This window comes from Crotalus tigris, unplaced genomic scaffold, assembly GCF_016545835.1.
Source record: "Crotalus tigris isolate CLP2741 ecotype Arizona unplaced genomic scaffold, ASM1654583v1 scf7180000018809.685583, whole genome shotgun sequence".
In the NCBI taxonomy this organism is placed as follows: Eukaryota; Metazoa; Chordata; class Lepidosauria; order Squamata; family Viperidae; genus Crotalus; species Crotalus tigris.
In genome coordinates, this window is record NW_024097207.1 from 609,844 (window position 1) to 637,834 (window position 27,991).

At 39.7% G+C, this 27,991-nt stretch overlaps 1 protein-coding gene and 1 long non-coding RNA gene across 4 annotated transcripts in view; one reads left to right on the top strand and one right to left on the bottom strand.

The window, feature by feature from the left end:
* Nucleotides 1-27,991, bottom strand: part of LOC120313879 — an 87,477-nt gene that overhangs the window by 45,590 nt on the left and 13,896 nt on the right. The gene's annotated exons all lie outside the window — the stretch shown is intronic.
* Nucleotides 8,403-19,666, top strand: LOC120313876 (matrix metalloproteinase-18-like). The gene is made up of 6 exons (XM_039356258.1): nucleotides 8,403-8,649; nucleotides 10,851-11,068; nucleotides 11,165-11,310; nucleotides 14,767-14,892; nucleotides 15,242-15,403; nucleotides 19,174-19,666. Exons 1-6 carry the CDS (start codon nucleotides 8,539-8,541, stop codon nucleotides 19,185-19,187), a joined length of 777 nt encoding a protein of 258 aa, XP_039212192.1. The 5' UTR covers nucleotides 8,403-8,538; the 3' UTR covers nucleotides 19,188-19,666.

Genomic DNA, 27,991 nt, shown 5'->3' on the forward strand with positions numbered 1-27,991 from the left:
GGGCTGCTCTCCCTTGAGACCGTGGCTTGCAGGAGGGCTGGCCTGCTCAGCAGAGGCTCCAGTGGGCCACTCCCAGCGGGGATCCCAGGTCTTCCCCATGTGGCTTCCTGGCCATATGCGCCTCAGACGGGGCCAGCCCGGGAAAGGAACTTCCTAGCCACGCTTCTCCCAGGGGGCAGGGCACCCGGGCACAGGGCCAATCAGGAGCCTCGTGAGGGGGCAAGTCCGCATGAGAGAGAGAGAGAGAGAGAGAGAGAGAGAAGGGAATCACAAGTGCCTCTCTCTGTCTCTCTCTCTGCAAATGGCAGAGGAGGCTCGGAGCTGCAGGAAACTCAAAGAGCTGCATGCGGCTCCGGAGCCGTGGGTTGCTGACCCATGGGTTAGGACCTTAGGTTTTTCACACTTTTAAGATAAATATTTGGGGCTGTAACTTTTATGAATGAGTCTTTCTGCAAAGTACCTTGATGGAAACAATGTGGAATAAACAAACCAAATATATAGGAAGCAGACTTACAGTATATGAATCAAACCAGTGGTCTCTCTAAGTCAGTGCTGGAAACCTGCAAACTACTTAATTATGATTGGGATAGGCCATGAATTTCAATATGATGAATATATTTATCTACTAAATAATGAAAAAATAAAAGAATATATAAAAATACAAGAGCTCAAAGCTAAAAAATAGTTGGTATAAAGAAACTAGACGTAAATTTTGTTTCAAGGTTTTGTTCGTCTTCATTCCTAATACTTTTATTCAAATCTCCCTCAGCAGTTCAGAACTTTCACAGACATACATGAACCTCATTTTCTTGTAGGAACAGTCACTCTGGAATTTTTGAGGTAGTTTCATGTAGCATTTAACAAGGATTAATTTATCACACAATTTCCAAGAGAAAATCATTTCAGGCATCTCAGAAAATAGGAACTGACAAAATCCTATCTGGAGAATACACAAAGTCCATTGTGAGGAGGAAATTTCCTAATCAAGCTATTTTGGACCCTGTCATCCCAAATGTGATAAATCCAAGCTCTTTTTTCAAATTCCAACCACCACTATTTCCACCCCCAAAAGATTTCTCTTTTTCTTCCTTTCTTAAAAAAAGAAAATCTTTAAAATAAGATTTTTCTTTTTTAAAAAAGACAAAAAGTTGCAAGAGAGTTATTAGCCAATAATTTGCTATAAAATTTTGTGGGGGTATAATCTTGGCAGTAATCTAGGAAGCCAGTGTTAACTGAAGACAGTTTCCATGGTCATGTGGCCAGCATGACTAGATGCCAAGGTGCGTGGAATACTGTTACCTTCCTGTCAAAGTAGTACCTATTTACCTACTCGCATTTGCATGCTTTCGAACTGCTAGGTGGGAGAGCTCACCCCATTGTGCAACGCTTAGATCTTGAACTGGGGGTGTCAACTTTCCAGCTGACAGACTCAGCATCTTTAACCACTGAGCCATCGTGCCCCCCTCCCCTTGGCAATTTAAAGGACTTCATTAAATGGTGCTTACATGGTCTAATCACCTAAACATGGCCTTCCATGGTGCAGGTGAACAACCATATAACTAAATAAGCTCACTTGTTCCAGAATACTAGAAGAATTAAGAAGAAATGTATCCCCTATTAAAATAATGGTGAGTAGAACTTTTATGTATGACTTGTTCCTACCTAGTGAATTACACTAGTTCAATCTGTTCTAAAGGGGAGACTTTTGGAGACTACAAGAAGCTATAGTTGATACAAAATAAGTCACTTGGTTGAGTTGGGCAATTATAGAAATTGAAAAAGTAAATTTAAAAAATGGATAGATTTCTAGTAGAATAACTGCAACAGATCAGAATAATATCTATTTTGGAACCCGCTGCATTGTTCTAAACCAGCTTCTGGACCTTATGCAAAATGCTGTATCAGCATATAACTATCAGAATATAACTATGATACATCAGTCAATGCCTTACTAGAATTGAATTTTCCCAACCGGTTGGGTCATGGAAGGGGCCTATTACTGGGTCCCCCTCCCCCTTTCTTATGAGACACATGGGTTGAGGACTATGTAACATGCTTCTCAGTAGAGGCTCCCTATTTCTCCCTGGAAATATAGATGGCCCTATTTCCTTGGCATTTCACAAACCAGGTAAAGAAGTTGACTCTTGATTTACTTACAAGGTACCTATGAAGTCTTTTTTATTGTTCTTTGAAAATCTGAAGGAGGTGCATTGCTGGTTTTTGCTTTAAATTTTCTTGAACAATATTAAGGTTTTGCTTGTATTAGAGCAAGCTACAAATAGTGTAACAAAGAAATAAAGAATTAATAAATACAACAAATGGAAATTGTACATTTTATTATAATTATATTTTCTTTAAACATAGCACATTTCAAATTTAAACAACTATGTCCAATAAAAGTTTAATTATTCCTTCACAAAGCAATTGGGTTTTTTTTTCATTTTTTTTTCTTATTTACTTTTTCACCCTCAAACTTTGATCTTGGTATAGAGATGTGATTCTTCTCCAACTAACCCTTTTCATTTGCATCTTGCTGATTTTTCTTGAAATGTTAACTGAAATAGCATGGATTAGTAACAACTCAGGCCTGTCTGGGTTACAGAGAACTGCGTTGTATTTCCTTATATGGTATAATAATTCACCTCCTCATTTAGAGTGGACATTAGCAGAAGTTTCTTAGATTTTAATTTCAAAAGAACAGGGAATGTGGTGAATACTGTATGTTAACATGCGACATTATAAACATGCTTTCAGACTGGTGTACTCACTTCTACTGGTGTTTGTAAAAAATATCAACAGGCATCCTACTACAACCTCTTCTTCATACATTCCAAAATAGTGTTCTAACTATTTCAGTCCAACTGAACTTGATTGAATTATTCCTCACAACTCAGAATACAAACAAACCACAAAGAATGTTTTTCTTGGCAGATTACTGGAAATAGTTTACCATCACTTGTTTCTAATATGTGTTGGGTCTTTCTGGTCTACCCACCATTTTCCAAATGGTCTCCTTTCCAAGGACTAAATAAGATTGACCATGCTTAGCATCTAAGGTTAACCAAAATTGACTAGTTGGGGAGTTTTTTTCCCCAAAACATCTCCAAACCCAGCGTATTCTTGGCTTTCCATTGTAGGACATAAGGGTAACTTCTTCTGTCATCTCTTTTCCCCCTTCCAAAAGGTGAACTTAAAGTCATCCTAAAGCAAGACTGCCTTCGGAAAGGGCTTCTTTAATGTTTGTTTTTCCCTACAGCCTTTGGTTTGAATATCTTGGGGCACGCCTGATCAGGCTGTGTAAATCTTCAAAATAAGTTTTTGTTTTGGCCCAGGTTGGTGTGAAGCAACTTTTTTGCCCTGCTTGATGAAGCAACCCATGCAGCTTCCTCTCAAGCAAACAGAATGATAGAAGACCCTCAGCAGTAGCATGACTGAAGCTCCACCCCTTTCTAGATACCCATCGGAAAAGCATGTGCATCAAAGCATTCCCATGCTCTCCTGCACTGGTGTTATCTAGCTTGGTAATGAAATGTCTGCAAGCAAAACAACCAAACTCAAAGAGCACCACAGTTCTTTTCTATTCTCTTCTGTTATATTCTCTTCTATTGGTTATCCTGTTCATATTTCTTCCAAAAGATACCAAAAGCTGAATCCTCTACATTTTTGGTTAATCTCCCTGATTTGATAGCACCCAGTTATGTAAATTCTATGTCACAGACTTTACAATGAACTGCTCACCTCTTTCCTAGAGTAAATAGGAGTTATGGCTGAGGGTTGATATGCACCTGAGTTTCCCGCAGTTTCCATTGTTGTAAAACCAATATCCACAAGCATTTCTATAATATATTTTATTTCCTTTATATATTCTAACAGGTTTTTTCTTTCTTAAATGAATTAAGAAATAAAACAAACACAGAAAAATTAACTTGTTTTAATATTAAACTAGTTCCTTAATCCAAGAACAATGGTGACTTTCTCCCATAGTCTTTTGTGGCAAACATGGAAAAGGTAATGTGAACATTTAGTAACTGGCACCATCAGCCACAATTTCCTCATCCTGCTTTCTTTAAATGACAACTTCTGCTTCTTCCAATCTTTCACAATCTATATACGTGCAGCAGTGATACTCTTACAAGTAATATGATTCCCATATAGTCCACCTATTTCAGATTCCATCTTCAGCATTTAATATTGGTCAACTCATTCTTTAAGCATCAAGTGCCAGATTTGATACTCTTAATTTCAGACGTCAGAGCTTTTGTCCAATTGTGCTTTTTCATGGAACTGCAATGCTAGTGTGCCTACTTCAGCATATGACCTCACTGCAATGCTAGAGTGGCTATTTCAGCATATGACCTCACTTGATTTCATGAATCAGCACTTAAGAAACTGGATGAATACTGTTAGTGTTAGATTCTACTAGAGATTACACAAACATTTGTTTAGTTCACAGTTAAAGATTAGTTTATCTATAACGGTTAGTTTATATTTTTCAAACCACTACAACTGAAAGTAGTAAGTATTTTATTAGTTATCATCTGAAATAAATAGCCCTATAAATTGTGCGTTGAGGTTCAACAATTAACAAATAATGCATTAAGAAAAAAAAATCTATAAAATGCATCAGTACAATATACAAACAAAATTGTTGCCAAAAATAAGTAGAAGTTGATCTATGTAACATTCTTGGCTACTACATGAAAGTCATTCAAGTCTTGTCTATCAGTACACCTATCCAGATAGGTATATGTAATGTCACCAGCTAATCCTTTCAACTCAGAAATACTTCAGTGCCTCGGACACAATTGCAATGCAATGCAATCCATATATTAACTCTGCTGAGCAGTCTTCCAAATTCTCCCAAAGGCAGCTATGTATTACCTTCAGCTGAGAAAGATTGCAAGCTTGCAAACAAAAATAAGCATGGAGAAATGGGCATAACAAAATATGCATAAAACCTTTACTGAGAATATTTTTTAAAAAACAATCTTAAATTCAACCAACTGAACCTGAAATATTCACACCAAAAATGAAACTAAATAATTGCCTATTCTAACTCTAACTTTCTTCAGAATCTCAAAAATGTACCAAAAATTAAATATATAGTAGCCAACAAACATATTTTCCCCACTTCCTATATTTTATTAAAAGCCCATGAACGTGTTTTAAAACCAACAGCCACCGAGACAATGTTAATGTTTTATAGATAATCTAATTTAAATAATGTTAGGCATGAACAATCAGATCCACCTGTGAAGATCCAACAAACATATTTGAATGTCATTAAGTATTCAAGGAATAGTAAACTATATAGTTAATTATAAATTTTGTATTTGGTTGTCAGCTTTATGTTTGATATATATTATACTCTTAGAAATATAGTCACATAATTAGAAGAAATTTTGAAGATCCTTTAAGTAATTTTTAATCAGCATTATTAAATTAACCATAGCTTAATATGATATTGTAAGCAATCCAATGTATTTACCTATGTTCATGATTCTGAAGATTTCCAACACTTAATTTTCTAACATGATCATGCAGAACAATACATATAAAACAGAGAGGGGGTTTCAGTCTTGTGGTCATGGGCCACATATTGTCTTTTATTATACCTCCCCATGGATTCCACTGAGGTCATTAGCTGTTCTGTGGCAATCAGATAAAAATTTATGTATGCTTGGAACAGCTTTAATCAGGAAGGTCAGTGAAAAATGACAAAACAATAATTAAACATGAAATAATACCTCAGTAGTAGAAGTGACACTGATATTTTTTTTTTAAATGTGAGAAAAAGTGAAACTGAACAATCCTATTAAATTACTTATATTACCTTTCCAATGTTTTCTTTGTTTATAGATACAAAGTAGAAAGTCGCTGTAGGCCAACTAACAGGGCTCTGGTTCCAGACCAGTTTCTTTACCTCACACTAACTTGAGTCCTACACCTAAGAAATATTTTTACCTATGGCTATCAAAAATTAATTTTTATGGCTGCCATCTTGTGATAGTCTGAATTGTTGCAGCCCAGCTCTGTTTGTGACTTCATCCCCTTCCTTTTTTTGGCAACATTTCTTGAATGTTCCTGTCTTGTATTTCCACCACCACTGTTGAGTCCTCGAGTCAACGGCGAATGAATACAGCACATTCTGTAATTCCAACAGCCCTTTATTTTAAGTAGTTCTCTCTCCGTCACAGCTCTGAGGCTCGCAGGCCTCTCTGACTCCTTTAATAGAATCCCCGGGCAAAAAGGTAACATTCTGGCGCGCTTCTGCGCCACGCGCATGCGCGCAAAGCCGGCACCAGCTTGCAACTGCCCGGGACCATTGCAACGTCCCGAGCCTGCCTTTGCAGGCTCAGGACACAATACCCCTTCCCCCCGGATGAGACTTATTAACTATATTGGTAATTATACGTGACCTCAACATGAGCGTGGTGTGCCAACCCAAAACCTGCACATCTATTGTAGCTGTGCACTAGCCACACCACAAATGGTACTGGGCTATTGTTTTGGAATTAACTACCCAATACTCACACTCCCAGTTTTCCAACAAAAGCAGGCACCCTCTCACTTTCCTTGCTTTGACAGCAGGATTACAAAGTCCTCAAGATACTTGGGAGATCTTTTTACTCTCTGTGACCTCCTCAGGTTCTGAGAACCCCCTACTTCCTCTTGTACAGAGGATGACATGGAGTTGCCCCCTCTTTCAAATCCTGGTGGTCCCCGTGAACTGTGTCCCATTGCCTGGTCTGCTTGCTTGCCCACCGGGCTCGTCAGACCAGGACTTTGCTCCCCCATGAACCTGGTTGACCTGCCTAACTGTAGGCTCTTGGGCCCTTCTGTATGCCTGCCAATGTTTGGCATTTCTGTAGAACTCTCCAAGTCCACAATGGACCTATCAAGGGAATGCATCCCTTCACTCTCAAGCCCCATAATGGGATTGTCTGGGGTTTCTGCAGTGCCCCAATACTCAGTTGCCCCCCAATCTATGCCGGAGGTGCCAGAATTGGGATTTGCCTCTCTGACCACCTCCCTGTGTGAAGACATACTTTCTTTGGCTGGGTAGAGATGATCCACCTCATCTTCAGGATCTTCTTCTGAGCTATCTTGGACTCCCTCATGGTGCATGGAGACAACTTCTGGGTTGTTCCTGATAGGCCTCATGTTCTTGACTGCCCCACCTGCTGCCTCTTCTGCAGTGACCTCTCTCAAGGCATCTTGGAATGAAATGTCCTCCTTTGCAAAGAGTCTCTGTTCCTAAGCCCACATACAAATCGGTCTCTCAACCTTTCTTCTAAGTCTTTAAAATCACAAGGCTTAGCTGCTCTTCTCAAGGCTGCAATGTATTCTTTAGCTGATTCACCAGCTCTTTGATCCCTCTGTTCAAAAGTGTGTCTCCACGCAATAACAGACAACTTGGGCTGAAAGTGTTCCTTCAATAATTTTTTTACATCTGTGTAATTGACAGATTCAAGAGGAGCAGGGGTTGCCAAATTTTCTGAAATTTCAAATGCATCTTGACCACAGACACACACCAAAGTTGCGGCCTTCAAGCCATCTTACTTGATTTACTCTAAAGTAATTTTCTACTCTGGCAAAATAAGACTCCCATCTTTCCGGGTGCGTGACATCGAATTCAGACAGTCTCCCTATCTTCGCCATTCTTGCTGCTATGTTAGGAAGGGGTCTGTCAGCCAGCTTACCTCCAGCAACGCTGTACTGGCAGGCCAGGTGCTGAGTTTAATGCCGTCTTCCTCTCTCCAGGACTCTTGGGGTAAGCTTACAATTCTTCTTTTTTGTTTTTGTAAGCCATCCCATCTTCGTCACCAGTGTTGAGTCCTCGAGTCAATGGTGAATGAATACAGCACATTCTGTAATTCCAACAGCCCTTTATTTTAAGTAGTTCTCTCTCCGTCACAGCTCTGAGGCTCGCAGGCCTCTCTGACTCCTTTAATAGAATCCCCGGGCAAAAAGGTAACATTCTGGTGCGCTTCCGCACCTTGCGCATGCGCGCGAAGCCGGCGCCATTCAGTCTGGTCCCGGGCAGCTTGCAACTGCCCAGGACCATTGCAACATGCCGAGCCTGCCTTTGCAGGCTCAGGACACAACAACCACCATCACAATTATCTTGTGAAGTGGGTTGGGCTGAGAGAGCTCAATGCATTTTTATTGAGTAAATTTCACGCATTCTTCCTAATAAAGAAATATCTCTAGCTCAATTTAAGGAAGTCAGTTTTTCTGTATTTTTAGTGTCATAAAAGACAGTAATACAAGAGTGATGTAGATGGCTTCCTGTGTAGGACTGACATTAGTGGGGGGGGGGTTTTCACCTATTGTAGAATTATTTAAAATATTACATAAACTGTTTAAAACATTACATAAATTCACAAAAACACAGACAGTACAATAGAATGAGTCACTAGGGAACTAGCCGTAAAACCCATTGGTCCTCTATAAATACAGGATGTGATCCTTGGGTGGTAGGATCACAGATCCAAAGTCTTCTCCTTTAGCACTGAGTTTGCAATTAGGGTCATTATGAAGTACATCCTGATCTGTGCCACAGTTTTTCTGCCTTCTTTATTTGCTGTCCCAATAGATCCTGGTGCTATAGTTGGACCAAGTGCTGAAAACATCAAACTTGTACAAGTAAGTTCCATCAAAACTTCATATCTTCTATAGATCTGCTGCTATCCTAAATTTTACTATTTTAAAATTAATTATTTACTTAGGTAATATAAATCTTTATTGTGCATTCATAGTGTGTTATTTCTGCATCCATAACACTGCCTTTTCCCCCCATCATGTTACTCAAGTTTGTGTGTGCTGTTTTCTACGGTGGCATTCCATCCATGTGCTGACTTATCCCATGCTTTCCTAATGAAGCATTTCCATCCTGATCTGATTCTTGTAATTGTTTAACTTCTTTCCATTATTGTTTAGAAAGTATATAATACTGTATATATACAAAGTCTATGATAGGCATTTCAACTTAACATGAGCATTTCCAAAAACACTGACAGAGATACAGAGAGAGAAAGAGAAGTTACTTTTATGAAGTCGCACATATTTTTTCTTTCTACTGACCATCACTTATGGTGTCAAAAGCAAAATAAATGAATAAATCTGCGATTTAAGAAATTGGCAAGTTTAGCAGGAGTAAGGAATGGCAGTTGAATTCCATTAAAAATAGAACAGTCTTCTTCTACTTAGCTTCTCGTGATAATGGGTCATATAACTAGAACTTTGAACCTGGAAGAAATGTCAAAGATTGAGTGGTCTAACTTTTAGTTGTTGAAAGAATTCTATCACAGGCTTCCATAATTTTTATTCATTTATTTTTCAAATTTATATGGGCACTCATCTCTCATGATGTATCTTGTCTACAGCTCTATTAATTACCGAACTGGCATCCTTATTAGATAACTATATTGCCTCTTCCCTGAGTATATTCATTAAAATTTGGTTCTTGCTTTACAGGATAGCCACCTGAGTAAATGAAAATTGACTGGCAATGTTTGGTAGGAAAGGATGAAAATGGTGGCAAATCACCAATTACTTTACAATATAATGTACACAGTAAATACAGCACCATTTATTAGTATCAAGTCTATAGCAGGATAGAGACTGCAAATGGGAATAGCGAGTTTTATGCTAATATAATTTTCTGGCCAATTAATGACTGATGGATGTTGCTTTCATTTCCCCATGAGGAAACATGGCACAAAAAAATCTTAAAAAGGCTAGAAGTTGAAAAAGAGTAAAGATGAATGACCACATTTCAAAAATACTGTGTTATCCTATGGAATATTTGATTAACTTCATAGAAAGTGACTAGTTGTGTTTGAATGATTCTCTATAAACCAAGGAGAGAAGACAATAATAAAATACAAAGCCAGCTTGGGGGATGGATAGATGGATGGGTAGATGGATATATATATTCAAATATAACTTTCTGGTTAGGGGACACTCAAACAGCAAAACACAGAACAGGAAGTCGGATCAACCAATCGGAATGCAGGACATGCATATCTGCACAATGCACCATTGGGATTTGGGAGGTGTGCACGCTGACTTGTCTGCAGCCCTCTGCAACTGTTGCTTACCCCTCAGCCCCTTTGCAATGTAGGTGTGCAGTGATGCCTACAAGCAATTGTGGGAAACTCTAAGTCAGCCTTAAGGCAAGACTTCATAAACATGCACACCAATATAAGTACAGGTAGTCCTTGACTTATGACCACAACTGAGCCCAAAATGTCCATTGCTAAGCAAGTCATTTGTTAAGTTTGCCCCATTTTACAACCTTTCTTGTTACAGTTGTTAAATGAATCTGGCCTCCCCATTGACTTTTCTTGTCAGAAGGTCACAAATGGTGATCACATGACCCCAGGACACTGCAACCATCATAAATACATGCCAGTTGCCAAGCATCCAATTTTTGATCACATGACCAATGGGGGTGTTGCAATGATCAAAAGCATGAAAAACATTCACAAGTCCCTTTTTTCCAATGCTGTTGTAAGTTTTGTAAATTAATTGTTGTAAGTCAAGGACTACCTGTACACCATATGGACTAAACCAGGGGTCCACAACCCCCGGTCCGTGGACCAGTACCAGGCCTGCCAGCAACCAGTCTGCACAAACAAGGAAAGCCCCATCCATAGGATGCAAGTAGCACACAAAATCATGCACCCTCTGGTCCGTGGAAAAAACTCTCTCCATGGAACCAGTCCCTGGTGCCCAAAAGGATGGGGACCTCTGGACTAAACATTTCTTCCTGTGCATTCAGAAAAATAGCCTGGTACAAAAGATGCATTAAACATTAATGATTTTCTCCTTTCATGATGTAGGCTTATCTTGACAAATTCTTCTCAACGAACCATAAAGGTGGAAGCAGCCTGAAAGAGCGACTCAGACAAATGCAGGAATTCTTCCATTTGAAGGTCACCGGGAAAATGGATAAAGAAACCATAAATGTAATGAAACAGCCCCGATGTGGAGTCTCAGATATCTCAGAAGGGTATAAATCTGCAACAAGAATCTGGAATAAAAGAGTGCTCACATACAGGTTAATTACATCTTTAGGAGTTGTTTTATAAAAAGAATTTACCGGTTACATTATTTCTTACATAGTAATATTTTGTAATTCTTCTATTGATTAAAGGATTAATAATTACACTCCGGATTTGCCAAGAAGCACAGTAGTTGCAACTATAGCAAAGGCATTCCGCGTTTGGAGTGATGTGACTCCGCTGAGTTTCCAGAAAGTTTTCAGACCTGCTGACATTGAAATATTTTTTGCACACGGTGGTAAGGCTGCCTGTTTTTATTAACTAGCTCTCAAATATGCATTTTTCACACGATTCCTATCCCTTTCTGAAGCATGATTTACAGTTTGTCTGCTTTCACTGATCACATTTGAAGAGTCAAGGCTGACTGGAGTAAAACCCAGTGGGCAACCCCCACCCTAGAAGGGGTGATGCTTAAATTGAAATCATTTCAACATCAGTTCATGGGAAATAGTAGTTCTACTCTAATCTGTATTGGTCAGACTCCATCTCAAATGGTCATCCAGCTGTAGACTCTGTTTTTTAAAAACTTCAGATAACTGAAGAGCCCTGGGGGTGCGATGGATAAAATGCAGCATTGCAGGCTAATTCTGCCCACAGCCTAAGTTCGATCCTGACAGGGCTCAAGGTTGACTCAGTTTTCTATCCTTCTGAGGTTGGTAAAATGAGCAGCCAGATTGTTGGGAGCAATAAGCAAATACTTAATAATAATAATAGTAGTAGTAAAGTTGGAAGGGACCTTGGAGGTCATTTAGTCCAACCCCCTGCTCAGGCAGGAAACCCTACACCATTTCGGACAGATGGCTGTCCAGTCTCTTCTTAAAAACTTCCAGTGTTGGAGCTTCTGGAAGCAGGCTATTCCACTGATTAATTGTTCTCACTGTCAGGAAGTTTCTCCTTAGTTCTAGGTTGCTTCTCTCCTTGATTAGTTTCCACCCGTTGCTTCTTGTCCTGCCTTCAGGCGCTTTGGAAAATAGCTTGATTCCCTCTTCTTTATGGCAGCCCCTGAGATATTGGAATACTGCTATCATGTCCCCCCTTGTCCTTCTCTTCATTAAACTAGACATACCCAATTCTAGCAACCATTCCTTTTATGTTTTAGCCTCCAGTCCTCTAATCATCTTTGTTGCTCTTCTCTGTACTCTTTCTAGAGTCTCAACATCTTTTTTACATCGTGGTGACCAAAACTGGATGCAGTATTCCAAGTGTGACCTTACCAAGGCATTGTAGAGTGGCATTAATACTTCATGTGATCTTGATTCTATCCCTCTGTTAATGCAGCCTAGCACTGTGTTGGCCTTTTTGGCAGCTGCCGCTCATATTTAGGTGATTGTCTACTAGGACTCCGAGGTCCCTCTCACAGTTACTACTATTGAGCATGGTGCCACCTATGCTGTACTTGTGCATTTGGTTTTTCTTGCCTAAATGTAGAACCTTGCTTTTTTCACCATTGAATTTCATTTTGTTAGTTAGTGCCCAGTGTTCAAGTCTGTCCAGATCCTTCTGTATCTTAAGCCTGTCTTCTGGAGTGTTGGCTATTCCTGCCAGCTTGGTGTCATCTGCAAATTTGATGAGTTCCCCATTTATCCCTTTGTCCAAATCGTTGATGAAGATGTTGAAGAGCACTGGGCCAAGAACAGAGCCCTGGGGCACCCCATTCCCCTCCATATAGATGCAGTTCCATTGAGGACCACTCGCTGAGTACAGCCGGTCAGCCAGCTACAGATCCATCTGGTGGTGATTCTGTCTACCCCACATTTTTCTATCTTATCAAGTAGTAGGTTACTTCTTACACTGTAAACCACCCAGGAGTTCTGTAAAGCACTATGGGGTGGTATATAAGCCTAAATGCTATTGCTCACTGGAATGGGTTCACAGAAAGATTGCCAGGATGATGTAAAAAATTAAAAATTTGTCCTGTGAGGAGATATTGATGGAACTGGATATATTTAATCTTGAGAAGAGGAAGAACACTTTTTTCAAAAACCTGAAAGGATGTCACACCCAGTTGAAGGAAGGCAGATTCCGTTGACCATGAGCAATTTAATTAATTACCAAGATCCCCTTTTCACTACATGTGTTGAAGAAAAGGTTTACATAGTTGTGTAGTTATTCATCAGGGATTGTTTCACTGATTGAAGAATGTTTCCATTTCTCTGCTGGCTTCCTCTTCCTCACCTCTTCAGATCATTTCAGATATATTAGCACAGGCTTAAAAATTATTGCTGCAATAATCTTTTGTTCTGTGAAACGATTGATGGTTGTGGGTGACTTGCTGCTTGCTATACTCTGTGAGTTCTCTTGGATCAAATCAATGTCTGTAGTCCTGATATCCAAGAATTATCAAAGCTGAGTATCCCAAAGATGTTTTTCAAAAGGTAACTGAACTTTCTTGTTTTTTTTTCCTAGAAAATGTTTCACTTCTCATCCAAGAAGCTTCTTCAGTTCTGACCAAATGATGGAGAATGGGAAGATTTATGTCATTTGCAGTCAGCTGGTTGCTAGCACTCTTAAGAATGGACCTTCAGAATACTAACGACCAGATGACTGCAAAGAATATAAATCCTTTCATTCCCTACCATTCAGTTAGAACTGAAGAAGCTACTTGGATGAGAAGGATGAGAAATATTTTCAAGGGGGGGGGGGGAGAAAATCCAGTTCCTTTTTGAAAAGCACTTTGGGGATAATCATGACTTGGATGGTTGAGAATCTCCACAGACATATCATAGCTGGGTTTTAAAAATTCAGATGACCACTAGATAGAAGCAGAGAGTTACCATTTATGTAAATCTTTGCTGCCATCTGTTTGGATTCTTGCATCTGAATATGGTTTTCCTAAGAATTAATGATGGGTCTTCCTTTCTTTATGTCTTTCCTGCTTGAACAATAAGCATGGGAGAAAATGAAAAATCTTTAATCAAGGAATACCTCTCAATTAATATAAATTAGAGGTATGGTTCTGTTTAAAAATTACTTTCATTCACAAATAAGCAGCTTTGTAAAAATTCCCAAGCAATTACAGATAGTCCTCGACTTACGATCACAATTCAGACCAGAATTTATGTTGCTAAGTGAGACATTCATTAAGTGAATTTTGTCCCATTTTACAAGCTTTCTTGCCACATTTGTTAAGTTAATCAATGCAGTTGTTAAGTTGGTAACACGGCTGTTAAGTGAATCTGGCTTCCCCATTGACTTTGCTTGTCAGAAGTTCACAAAAAATGGTCACATGACCCTGGGACACTGCGACTGTCATAAGTATGAACCGGTTGCCAAGCATACAAATGTAAATCATGTGATGCTGTAATGGTCATGAGTGCTCATAAATGGTCATAAGTCACTTTTTTCAGTGCCGTTGTAACTTCAAATGGTCACTAAATGAACTGTCGTAAGTCGAGGACTACCCGTCGTTTGGTTAACATTCCAGTCTTCCTATTTCTCCCTCTGGAGCCATCACTCACACCTTGAGAGACGCTTTGGCGACATGATTTAAGCTCAGTAAGTCTTGTAGCTAAGCCAGGGGTTATCACTGCATCACTGTCACCCCTGGCCCATATTCATAATGTATGATTATATGGATAGTGAAAATCACAAAAAAGGGATTAGGTCTACCTAAGAGTGTTGAAAATGGCAGCATAATGTTCCTAACCTAACATCTTATTCATTGATGGCTTATATGTTACATTTCAAATTTTAGAACATGGTGATAGTTACCCTTTCGACAGCCGAAGAGGTGTTTTGGCTCACGCTTTCTTTCCTGGACCAGGAATTGGGGGAGATACACATTTTGATGAAGCAGAGAGATGGTCAGAGTATAATAGAGGTAAGTCACTCATTAACTATTTGAGGTTATTGCTCATCTATTTTATAATAAAAGTTACTACCAAGACTGATAACATCATAAACAAAGAGTACTCAATCACAACTTAGCAACCAGGCAATACCTGAAGACCGCTGAAACATTTGCCCCTGAATTGCAATGTTTCTATAACAAGGAAAATCACATTTTATATTATACTTAGATTAAACCCAATCTTATTTTCGTCCTGGCCCCTGTCATGAGAGTCAAACGGAGTTCTAGCCCTGAAAGGGCATTAAGTATAATCTTGGGATATAGGAGGCCATATATTAGTTTCTGCTAATTGACTCGTTTTTCTTCCTTTTCGTTTTAGAGATCAACCTGTTCCTTGTTGCTGCACATGAATTTGGTCATGCCTTAGGACTTAGCCATTCTAATGTCATTGGCTCTTTGATGTACCCAACATATGCTTACACAAACCCACAATACTTCCGTCTCCCAAGTAATGACAGACAAAGAATTCAGAGATTGTATGGTAAGCTCAGCATGAAGTTTCTAATTCTTATGCTGAAGTGCATTTTAATCAGTCTCCAACCTTTGGCTGTACTCACTTTCTACGGGTGCTGTTGTTGGCTAGGAGTGACATTAACTAGTACACAACAAATGTTTTTATAGCCTCTTTTTCTCTTGGAGCTCAAGATGGCTTACAGGGGGAAGTTTCCCCTAGTCTTATTTTCTCTCCAAAATACCATATTTTTCCCTATATAAGACACCCTGTTCAAAAATCAGGTGCATCTTATACACGTGCAGCATCTTATACATGGAAAAATAATGGTAACCTCCACAGTCCAGGGGCATGCCTGTATGGGTTGCCATGCCGCCTGGTGCAGGTGTCAAGCCCTAATGGGGCAAGATCATGGGCCGTTCGAACCTCTGGATTTGCCGGCTCACCTGTTCGGTGCTCCGCCGAACAGCTGATTGGTATGGAGAAACTCGCACGCCAGAGTGTATTTTCCATTTTATAGATGGAAAAATATGGGAGCTAATTAGAATTAAGAGAAAGTGAATGGATTGAATTAAATTAAAAATGTTGTGAGCTAATTAGAATTAAGAGAAAGTGAATGGATTGAAACCATCTACTGAGATCTCTGGATGAAAGGAGATTTGAACTTAGACATCTCCATTCAAAGTCCAACAATTTAGCCACTCATTATACTGGACATATATTGGTTGGCTTTGTCATTGAATTTAGTTTTTGCGATACCACAATGGATGAAAACTACTAAGAAACTGAAGAGAGTTATAAATATAAATTATCTCTGCTCTGCCTTTCAGTCAAAAAGGCACAGCCCATAAGGGAGAAGAGATGAGGAAAGAAGCAAATAACTACTTGGCAAACCATTTTTAAATTGCAAGTTCCAATTCAGATACTGTGATGAGATGGCCATTGTTATCTAAGTGGCAGCTGAGGGGAAAAAAGAACTCTCTTGTCTCACAACAGAGGTGCCTCGTTTCTCCTTTTGGTATCCGTCTTTGAGGTGGCAGCTGGAAGTATTAGGAAACTGTTGTTTGTCCAAAGAACAGAATAACAGAGTTGAAAGTGCCTTTGGAGGTCTTCTAGTCCAACCCCTGCTCAAGCAGGAAGCCCTATACCATTTCAGACAAATCGTTCTCCAATTTCTTCTTTAAAACTTCCAGTGTTAGAGCATCCACAACTTCTGGAGGCAACTTATTCCACTGGTTAATTGTTCTAACTGTTGGGAAAATAGAAGGCATTGGTGAACCAGATGAACAAATAAACTGATTTAGTATCAGAGAACATCTTATTTGGCTCAGAAGTGGGAGTTTATGGAAATCCAGAATTTCATAGCCCAGGTATGCACAAAATCTGGCCCTGGTTGTGTTGTTGAACTGTAACTCTCAACATTCCTCACCATGCAACAAAGCAGAAACTTCTGGAGTTCCCTTATTTCCATGCCTATTACAGCATTCAACACAAGGAGGTCACGTGAGACAGCATGATACCATCAGTGTGTTTTAAAGTCATTGACAGACACTTCATTCCTCTATGTACTTGACTTTGGAAATAGCCTATGGCAGCAGTCAAGGCTACTTCTGGAAAAAAAAGGATAAAGAATACTATGAGTTCTGGATTTAAGTTTACACTCTAAAACTGATTTCTCCCATCTGGTGAAGAATTCATGGCCTTCATGAAGTCCAGAAGATGCATTCAAATACATTTGACAGGTAGATTGGAGGAGCAGCGAATAACTAAAAGAATCAGATTGGCCCTAGAAATTACAGAAATACTGTAAGCTAATGCAGAGAATAGGAAGGATAGTAACCTGAAGCAAATATTTAAAAAATGTCATGCCATAGGTTTAATCAGGACATTTTTGCTGCAAAATAAGTGTGTTTTTGTGTGTGGGGGGGGGGTTATATATAAGATAACTAAACATGATCTCAGTACTAATGATGGGACAGTGTCATACATCATATCTGATGATAACAAGGTAGCCTAGAAGATACAAAAAAAAGTCAAATGTCAATAGATATACCTTCAAAAACAAAGAAGAGACATAAAATAATGGCACATGTCCATTTGAGAAGACTCCACAAACTGTAGGATTGGATACTAGGTTTAAATTAATTTGGAAATCAATACCCCAGATAAGATGCTTAGAACATAGACTAACAGAGCTGGAAGAGACATTGGAGGTCTTCTACTCTAACCCTGCTCAAGGAGGAGACCACATACCATTTCAGACAAATAGGTGTCCAGTCTCTTCATAAAAGCTTCCAATGAAGGAGCACCCACAACTTCTGAAGGCAAGCCATTCCACTGGTTAATTGTTCTCATCATTAGGAAGTTCTAGGTTGGTTCTCTCCTTGATTAATCTCCATCTAATATTCCTTAGTTAGGCTTTATTCTATTCATCTATTAATGCAGCCTAGGATTGCATTGGCTTTTTTGGCTGTCACTGCACGCTGCTGGCTTATATTTAAGTGATTGTCCATTAAGACTCCAAGATCCCTCTCATAGTTGCTACTATTGAGCAATTCCATGTATTCTATACTTATACATTTGGTTTTTCTTGCCTAAGTGTAAAACCTTACTTTTCTCTACATTGAATTTCATTTTATTAGATAGGGCCAGTGGTGGGATTCAGCCAGTTTGCACCACTTTGGCAGAATCGGTAGCTAATTTTTTGTTGCCCAGGCCCAGAATGGACTTCTGGAAGTGGCATCCACACAGAGAACCGGTTGTTCACATACTTGAATCCCACCGTTGGATAGGGCCCAATGTTCAAGCCTGTTGTTTAAAATGATTCCTGGCATTTTCAAGCCCTAATGGACATAGACCAGGCATGTCAAACTGCCAGCCCATGGGCCGGATGCGTCATGCCAAAACCTCACCCACTCCATTGCCAGCAATGGGGGAAAAGTCGCAATACATCACGCGACATCATGTGACGTCGCGAGTTTGACATGCCTGACATAGTCTTTCCAATTTTATTCATTTAAAAGATTTGTATGGACACCCATCTTAAACTCTTGGTAGCTCACAAGAACAATAAAACCCGATAACTATAAAACCACTATCATCTTAGGTGGCTCCACTATCATCTTAGGGCAGGGGTTCTCAACCTTGGCAACTTTAAGACTTGTGGACTTCACTATCATCTTAGGGCAGGGGTTCTCCACTATCATCTTAGGTGGCTCCACTATCATCTTAGGGCAGGGGTTCTCAACCTTGGCAACTTTAAGACTTGTGGACTTCAACTCCCAGAATTCCTCAGCCAGCAAAGCTGGCTGAGGAATTCTGGGAATTGAAGTCCACAAGTCTTAAAGTTGCCAAGGTTGAGAACCCCTGCCTTAAGGGAGTCACACAGCCAACTCCAAATATCCTCATTCTATTTATTTCCTCTCCCTCTTCTATCCCAAAGATTCAGGGAAGAACCAGTCTGACTTTTTTCTGATATTATCTTGTTTCCCAGATTTAAGGAATGCTTCAGCCCCCTTTCCTTATATAGCAGTCCTTGTCTATTTCTTCAAAATTATCTCCCTGATTCTCCACAGTAAGGTTGGTACCAGGTTTACTGGACAAGAGCCCATCACGGATTTATCCGATTCCTGATTCTGTCCTAACCAGCCTATTGTAGCAGAACAAAGCAGTTACTCTTCTTTTTATTTAGCAAATCTGCTCTGGAAAAACGATGGTATACCTATGTTTATCCTATGTGTTCAAACATTTATATATATATTTTCATTCCCTTTAACAATATCCTTCTTTTTCTTTCCTAGGAATAAGGAAATGAAACCATTGAAGAACCCCTTGTATTTAATTGGCATGGAAGAATTTATATATTGCAAAAGTTTGATTGCCTGCTTGATAATGGGGAAAAACAAGTAGACTGAACTTTATTATGGAAGCTACGTTGGTTGTTGATTTCTTGCCCAATTTAAAATGCAGATTAACAAATGCAAGGTGTGCATGTTTAACGGTGTATCATCCAACATCAAACCAACACCAACCTTGTTGGCATGCAGAGAAACCACAAGATCTGATTATATCAGAAATCCTTTGGGGATTGATATATGTTAGATTCCGTCTCTCAGTTATTAATTTGGGGATTTGGTTATTTTCTTTTCCTTCTAATTATTCCTTGTAATGGGATATGTTCTTTGGATGTTTTTGTACCTAGACCTAGCTAATAAATTACCCAATCATTTCTTATGTTGTGATCTAGGAAGCCTTTGTATTTTCTTCTGTGTGTAATAAAGTCTAATCGGAGGACAGGTGTGTGTTGCCTTTGTGTATATGTCTCTGAATTTTCATGTGAATCAGTTTTTGCTTTCTCCTCAAGTTGTGTCTGTGTCTGCACTGGGAAGCTCAGGTTGTGTTTAATCCAGAAAATAAGTGATAGAGCTTTTTCTGGCAGAGAGATGTGTGTGAGAGAGAGGGGGGGAGGGGGGGAGAGGGGGAGAGGGAAGGAGGGAGGGAGGGAAAGAGAGGGGGGAGTGAATTCAAGCAATTGTTAGTTTCTCCAGGCAGATTGCCTTTCAGGTACCACCCCCCCACCACATTCAGGGGGATGAACTAGATCAATGGTTCTCAACCTGTGGGTAGGGACCCTATTTGGGGTCGAATGACCATTTCACGGGGGTCACCAAACAACACAGTCCACCATTTTTTCCCCTTTTCCTTAGCTGTGCTACTCCCTTTTATTCTATTGGCTTTTGAAAGCCAATAGAATAGACTCTCTTGAATAGACTCTAATTCTATTGGCTTCCAAAAGTCAATAGGAATTGTCCAGGCTGTCTCTGCCCTGCTGAGCCCGCCAAAAGTCCCATTCTGCAAACAGTGCTGCAAGTTGTCTGCAGCGAAGGCGAGCTGTCTGGAAGCTTCCACCCCTCCCTGCTGAGCAACTACTAAAAATGTAAGTAAAAGAGGGCCAGGGGTGGGAGGTGGGAGGCCGGTGGGCACAGGGAGGGTTGCTGGCGCGTATGGGGCCCAGCAGGTGCCTTACCTCCCTTGGGCTGGGCCAGCTGGTGGCCCAGCCAGTGGTCGGCCTGTGTCGTCTCTGCCGCTTGCCAGCTACGCCTCGGCCGCCGCAGGGGGCGGCACCATGCATGCGTGGTGCTCCTGGGCAGGGAAAGTCCTTGACTTACGACTGGTTGGGTAATCCTCGACTAACGACCGGTTGGGTAGTCCTCGACTTACGACCGGTTGGGGGTCACGGCATTAAAAAGGTTGAGAACCACTGAACTAGATGATCCCATACATCCTTCCCAACCTTGCCTTCTGAGAATACCATTCAGAATAGGGATAAGAAAAAAGAAGTAGGAGACCAAGGTGATTTCTGTCTACTTATCTACTTTGCACTGCGTCAAAGCCTCAAAACGTATGCAAAGCAGATGATGCACATGCTATTGAAATTTCATTATTATGAGCTTTAACTGCTAAAATGGTGGATCATTGGGTAACAATTTTTGAACCAAGGGAGCTTTTATGAGCTAACTTGTAGAATATGTCCAATATTTAGTACCTTTGACTGCCAAAGGAATGAAATTTGGGAAGCTTTGACTGCTTCAGTGCTACCGGCTGCTGCTGAACTGACAGGTTACTGTTGCAGTCAGAATAATCTTCATTTTCAACATTTCATAATAGCTTCCTAGCCAGTCTTGCAATTCCTCAATCCCTTCCCCAACCAGCAGCAGCCACTTACCTGTAGGATGGGATGGGATGGGAAAGGAAGGGAAGGAAAGGAAAAGCAAGGGAAGGGAAGGAAAGGGAAGGGAAAGGAAAGGAAAGGAAGGGAAGGGGATGCTTCCTGCCAGACTCCCACAAGGAAACTCAATAGGGAAGCTGGCAGGAAAAAATTGGAAGTCAGTCCTGCTCTCACTGCATTTTTGCCCTCCTTTGGTCATTCTGTTTTTCTGTTTAGGTAAGGAAATCTCTCTGAAATGGTGACTCAAATGATGGGGCATGAGTTGTCCAGTAAATAATAAATTTAGTAAGGCTGATTGTACTGATTTTATTCATAATGGTATCAGCATCTGATGGTTCTCTTGTTTTCCCAATACTTTCTTTACTTTTTTAATGAAGAAATTAGCAAAGCACTGCTGTGCCTGTGACACATCTTAATAGGAGGAAAAAAGTACTAATTTTGCAAGATCACCCAAACTCAAGAGATTCATTCATAGATGCCTACTGCTAATAGCAATCACATGAACATTCCCAGACATGCATCATAAAATAAACACTGCCAATGCTATACGTCAGTGTTTCTCAACCTCAGCAATGTTAATCTCATGGTTCCGACAGATGAAACTCTTCAAAAAACTTTAAGGCATTGTTTACCTTAAAGAATCTTTTATTCGAGAAACAAAGTATCGGCACTACATAGTTAAAGCCAAAAACTGAATTCCCTCCCCTGAGTACATAGTATCAAAGCACAATTCCCTCCTCCAATTAACAGTCATAAATCTCATTCTCCAATTAGTTTGAATTGCAGGCTTTCCCTCCTTATCTCTGACCTGCCAATTCTTATCATCTTTTGTTTCAAGGTCTGAATTCATACACTAGTACAAGTAAAGCATAAGAAAGAAAAAGGCTGCATCTTCATATGTTGTCAAAGCAAGAACATCCAATGTTAGCAGCATTGACAGTTAAGAAGCATGGACTTCAATTCCCAGAATTCTTCAGCCAGCTTTGCTGGCTGAGGAATTCTTCGAGATGAAGTCCACCCATCTTAAAGAGGCTGAGGTTGAGAAACACTGCAGAGTGTATGCAATTGCATGCCAATATGAAAGGCACGTAGAAAAGTCACAGGGTTAGTGACTAGACACATTTTGTCACTTGTCTTCCTTTCTTCATCTCACAAGGATCTCAATGCTTGTCTCACAGATTTCAGGAGTAAGATATTCAAGATCTCATGAGATTTGTGAAGCTTGGCCATGTATCTATATAATAATAATAATAATAATAATAATAATAATAATAATAATAATAATAATAATAGTAATAATAATACAAGCAGCGGCATGGCAAAGTAGCAACAATGGTGCATTGGAAGATCTGCAAAAAATATCATTTGCCTGTAAGCAAAAACTGGTGGGATCATAAAATAGAGAAAGTCATAGAAAATGGTAAAATTAAACTGCTCTGGGACTTCAGAATTCAAACAGACAAGCACCTGCAACATAACACCCCAGACCAGTGGTTTTCAACCTTTCTAATGCCATGACCCCATAATACAGTTCCCCATGTTGTGGTGACCCCCAAGTGGGTGTGGCCACCAATAAGAGGGAGTAGGACAGCTAGGGAAAAGGGAAAAAAATGGCAGACAGTGTGGTTTGGCGACCCCCGTGAAATGGTCATTTGACCCCAAATGGGGTCCCGACCCACAGGTTGAGAACCACTGCCCCAGACTTAACAATTGTCGATAAGAAAGACAAAAAAGTCTGGACAGTGGACGTGGCAGTGCCTGGAGATAGCAGAATAGACGAGAAAGAACTGGAGAAGATAACAAAATACAAAGACCTACAAATAGAAATAGAAAGACGGTGGCAAAAGCAAGCAAGGGTAGTATCAATAGTAATAGGCTCCTTGGGTGCAATCCCAAAACAACTGGAGCACCACTTGAACACCATTGGCATTGACAAATTCGCTATTAGTCAATTCCAAATGGCGGCCTTACTAGGAACTGCTTCCATCCTGTGACCATACCTGTAATACCATCAAACATCCACATCTGCCTATCCCAGGTCCTGGATAAGGACTTGATAGGTAGACAAAATGCCAAATCCAGTCTGAACATCTGGCTGACTGTGCGATGATCAATAACAACAACAACAACAACAACAACAACAACAACAATAATAATAATAATAATAATAATAATAATAATAATAATAATAATAATAATAATATTGGAAGGGACCTTGGAGGTCATCAAGTCCAACCACCTGCTCAGGCAGGTAACCCTATACCATTTTGGACAAATGGCTGTCCAGTTTCTTCTTAAACACTTCCAGTGTTGGAGCATTCACAACTTCTGGAGGCAGGTTGTTCCACTGATTAATTGTTCTAACTGTCAGGAAGTTTCTCCATAGTTCTAGGTTGCTTCTCTCTTTGGTTAGTTTCCACCCATTGCTTCTTGTCTTGCCTTCAGGCACTTTGGAAAATAGCTTGACTCCCTCTATTTTGTGGCAGCTCCTGAGATATTGGAACACTGCTATCATGTCCCCCCCTCGTCCTTCTCTTCATTAAACTAGACATACCCAATGCCAGCAACCGTTCCTTATATGTTTTAACCTCCAGTCCCCTAACCATCTTTGTTGCTCTTCTCTGTACTCTTTCTAGAGTCTCAACATCTTTTTTACATCGTGGTGACCAAAATTGGATGCAGTATTCCAAGTGTGGCCTTACCAAGGCATTATAGAGTGGTATTAATACTTCATGTGTTCTTGATTCTATCCCTCTGTAAATGCAGCCCAGCACTGTGTTGGCTTTTTTGGTAGCTGCAGCACATTGCTGGCTCATATTTAAGTGATTGTCCACTAGGACTTCAAGATCCCTCTCACAGTTACTACTGTTGAACAAGATACCCCTTATACTATACCTGTACGTTGGTTTTTCTTACCAATATATTGGTTTGTCTGATCATCCTACTGTTTGAGAAACCAGGTCTATTTTGATTTAGCATAACGTATTAAACAAGATGCATATAGACAGATTTAATCATAGTTTCAATTGGGAAAATGTGACAGTGCTAGACCAGGCCAAATCCAAAATTCCAGGGAATTTCTAGAAGCCTGACACTCTGACAAATCAGCATCAATAGACACATAGACATTAACAACATCTATAAACTATGCAAAAGAGACAATCAACCCCTCCAAAACAGAAAAAGACTCCAGCACCTCCTCACCAGTAATCAGCACTCAGATCAGCATGGATTAACTCCATGGTCAGCATCAGACCAACGATCAAGTAAGCAATACCCCAGTCAAGAACCTGACCAAGAGCCATTAGTAAACAGACCAACCAAAGAATCCCTCAGACTGCCCCCCACCCATACAGACAGACAAGACACCAGAATATAAACTGACAGCAAACAGCACTTCTTCCTAGCACTGATGATCTTACCTATTTAGGGTAATGAAACATCTGCAAGAAAACAAGCAAGCACAGAGAGCACCAAGGACCCTCAAGATGCATCTGTTTAAAATACACTCCAGGTTTAACCAAAGAATCCTTTATATCTGTTTGTTTTGATTTTTTCTTAAACTGATATCCTGGTTGCTTTAACTGGTTGAATTGGATGTGATTAGCATAATCTTACGACAGAAAAAGAAAGAAAGAACTCCATAGAGGTAAAGGTTATCTGATATTAATAGAAGCAAAGCATAGAAAGAATACAATATTGCTTTCAAACAAGAAATACATCACAAAGAATATTATGGGGATTTGTTCAAAAGATGGTCAATGTCTTCTCCTAATTATTATCTCTAGACAATAAATGGTGCCCTGCCTGTCATATTACTGACCTTTATTTTACCTTTATATCTGTCTCCATGAATGCATGAATATGTTTTATTGCAAAGGATGGCTTATACATGATAAGTGATGCTTCTAATATACTGTATGCACCAGGTCCAATAGAACTCAGAATAAAGAAATGCAAACTTGGAATAATTAATATTTCCCAAGTGAGAATTCAAAAGGGTTAGAGTTAGGGTTGTGGCAAGGCCAGTTTTGGGGAGCTGTTTGCCAGGGTGCAAAATGGGCATCTATGGAGAGTCAAAAGAATCAAGATAGCTGGCCTCAAAGCTGGCCTATAAATGTTTAATAGCATTGCATGTATGATATAGCAACAGCACTTAGACTTATATACCTCTTCATACTGTTTTACAGCCCTCTCTAAGTGGTTTACAGAGTCAGCATATTGTGGACCAACCGTCTGAATCCTCATTTAACCTACAGCAGAAGGCTAGAAGACTGAGTCAATCTTGAGCCAGTCAGGATCAAACTGCTGGCGGTCAGCAGAGTTAGCCTTAATGCTGCATTCTAACCACTGCACATCATGGCTCTTTCATATGCATGAAAAAAGTGATAAGGCTTCTATTATGCATATTAACTTGATTTTCTTTTTTTACTTTTCTGGTGCTAAACAAGCTCCAGCATAGAAGCGATGGACTCCGACAGCAACAATAAAATAAGGAAATGAAAATTGATATGTCTGCCTCATATCAGCATACGAAGAGCACAAAAGAACACAGTTCCTGATTGTTCATGAATTGCGAGAAGCTTGCTTCAATCCTGTGTTGCTCGCTTACATGATTAAACTAGAACTGAGTCATTGGGTGTGGAAGGCGTACTAACTCACACACACAAAAGAAGACACAATTACCTAGTGTGGAACATTTTAGATATAGACATACCCCATCTTGCCCTGGTCAGCTTCCTGGATCAACTAACTCCTTTCATGACATATGAAATACTTGAGAATTAGTCAATTCTAGTTACTCCTAAGTATGAAATAATGTTTCAAAGATGAAAAACAGAGCCTTTGTGTCAGTCATTTTGGTAATTTCCAATCACCCCAAAGCTGCATTAGAGAGTAGAAATGAGAAAAGGGAAATTTTCCCCCATTTAATCCAAAGGTATAAATATTTTTCTTCTTCCCAAGAAGGAAAAGGTTAAAAGAAGAAAGAAGTAACCGCATCTCCAGCTTTCTTTGAGATGATTAGAGAACGGGTGTCAAACCCGCTGCATCACGTGACATGTTGTGACGTATTGTGACTTTTTCTGCATTGCCAGATCTGGGGTGGACACAGCCTCTGCATAATGCATCTGGCCTGTGGGCCAGCAGTTTGACAACCCTGGATTAGAGGATAACCTTCCTGCATTGTGTGGGGCTAGCACACAAAAGTAAATCTACCTGGGGGACAGATCAGTAAATCAATTTTACCATGCCAGTGAAACTACTAATGGCAGAACTAACCATCCTGTTTCCAAAATCCTTTTCATGGATTTAATAATAATTAACATCCTTTTCTGCTTTCTCAGCTTTTGTTTCTGACTCCATTTTGCTGCTCACATTCTGATGTTTTGTTTGCATTTTTACAGGACTTCAATGTAATAAACTTGGGAGCACTTAGGAAAAAGCAATAAACAAACAAGGAATTAATTAGGCAAGATTTATTTCAGTGGTTCAATGCAAAGTTGATCCCTTATGAACTGAAGAGGTTTTCCTATTGGTGGAAGGCATTGGGACTCAATGACTTCTGTGCTAAAAAAAAAAAAAAAAACAGAGCAAGAGAAGATTTTTTGCTGGTTCTTCCACCTACTTTATCTCATGATCTCTCCAGGGTAGATATACCCCACCCTAACCCATGCATGCTTCCATTCATGGATTCATGTTGCATAAATCAGCTATTCAGAACCTTGGATCTCGCCAATTCTGTCAGTGGATTACTTGTTGCAGTCCAAAGTGTATATACACCATAAAACACACCAGTGCTCTGTTTGTTCATTTCTTAATTTAGGGGAAAGTATGCAGGAGTATGCTACCTCTTCCTTGAATTTTCAAAACTTTGACAAGAAAACTTCTTATCCATATGTTCCACAGAGATGTGAGATGGGACCAACATGTTACTGTGCCTTGTCTTCAAGAGAAAAAGAAAGCATTTCAAGAACCATGAGATACGATGAGGCAGGTGTTTCTATTCATCAAAAGCCACCTGCATGAGTTCTAGGGGAATTGAGGTAAAGCTCTCTTTTTAGCATTTTCTCTGAATCAGAAGTTAACTGGCTTCTAAAGGCAAAGACCTTTAAAAGCCCCATGGCACCAGAGGACCCCATCGCCTGATGTTAGTTGCAGCCCTTTGAAGGAAAAGAGCCAAAATCTCACTATGAAAAGCCCTGTATCCATGAATCAATACCTTCAGGTGAAAACATCAACTTAGCAAGCATGCTGTGTTGAAGGGAAAATAAGTAGAATTTACCATTGTCCAATGTTAATAATCACCATGGTGGAATTTTAATGGCTTTAATGGATCAGTTAATGAAATGATTTAGTAATCAACTAGTGGTTATCTATTTACATTTCACTTTCAAAAAGAGATATCACAGAATGGTGCAAAATTACTTCCTCTTCTTAGGTGACAGAAAGAGAATTTCTCAAGCTCAGAAGACTTTGTGGTTAGAGACACTTCTTCATTGTTGAATAGTCTGATTCAGTTATACAAACAATACATTTTTGGGATGTATGTCTTGTGTTAGAGTGAGCTTGAAGCTAACAAAAGAAACAGGTGACTTATATCTAGTTTACCATGAACCCTGAACTATTTTTGAGGTCCACCATTCAGATTACAGAACTGGCAGCATTGCACTTTTTGACTCTTGACTTCCAACATTCAGCAATAGCTAAGCTGCATTCACACAACATGGTAAAGTTTACAAGGATACACTCACTAAAGTTATTTTTTTATAAATAGGTTTTATAGTGACATATTAAACTATAAATTAACCATACCAGCAATTTCTGGAAACTGGAAATTTGCTGAATATCTATGGAGATTCTCAGTCAACCAAGTTATGATTATCTCTAAA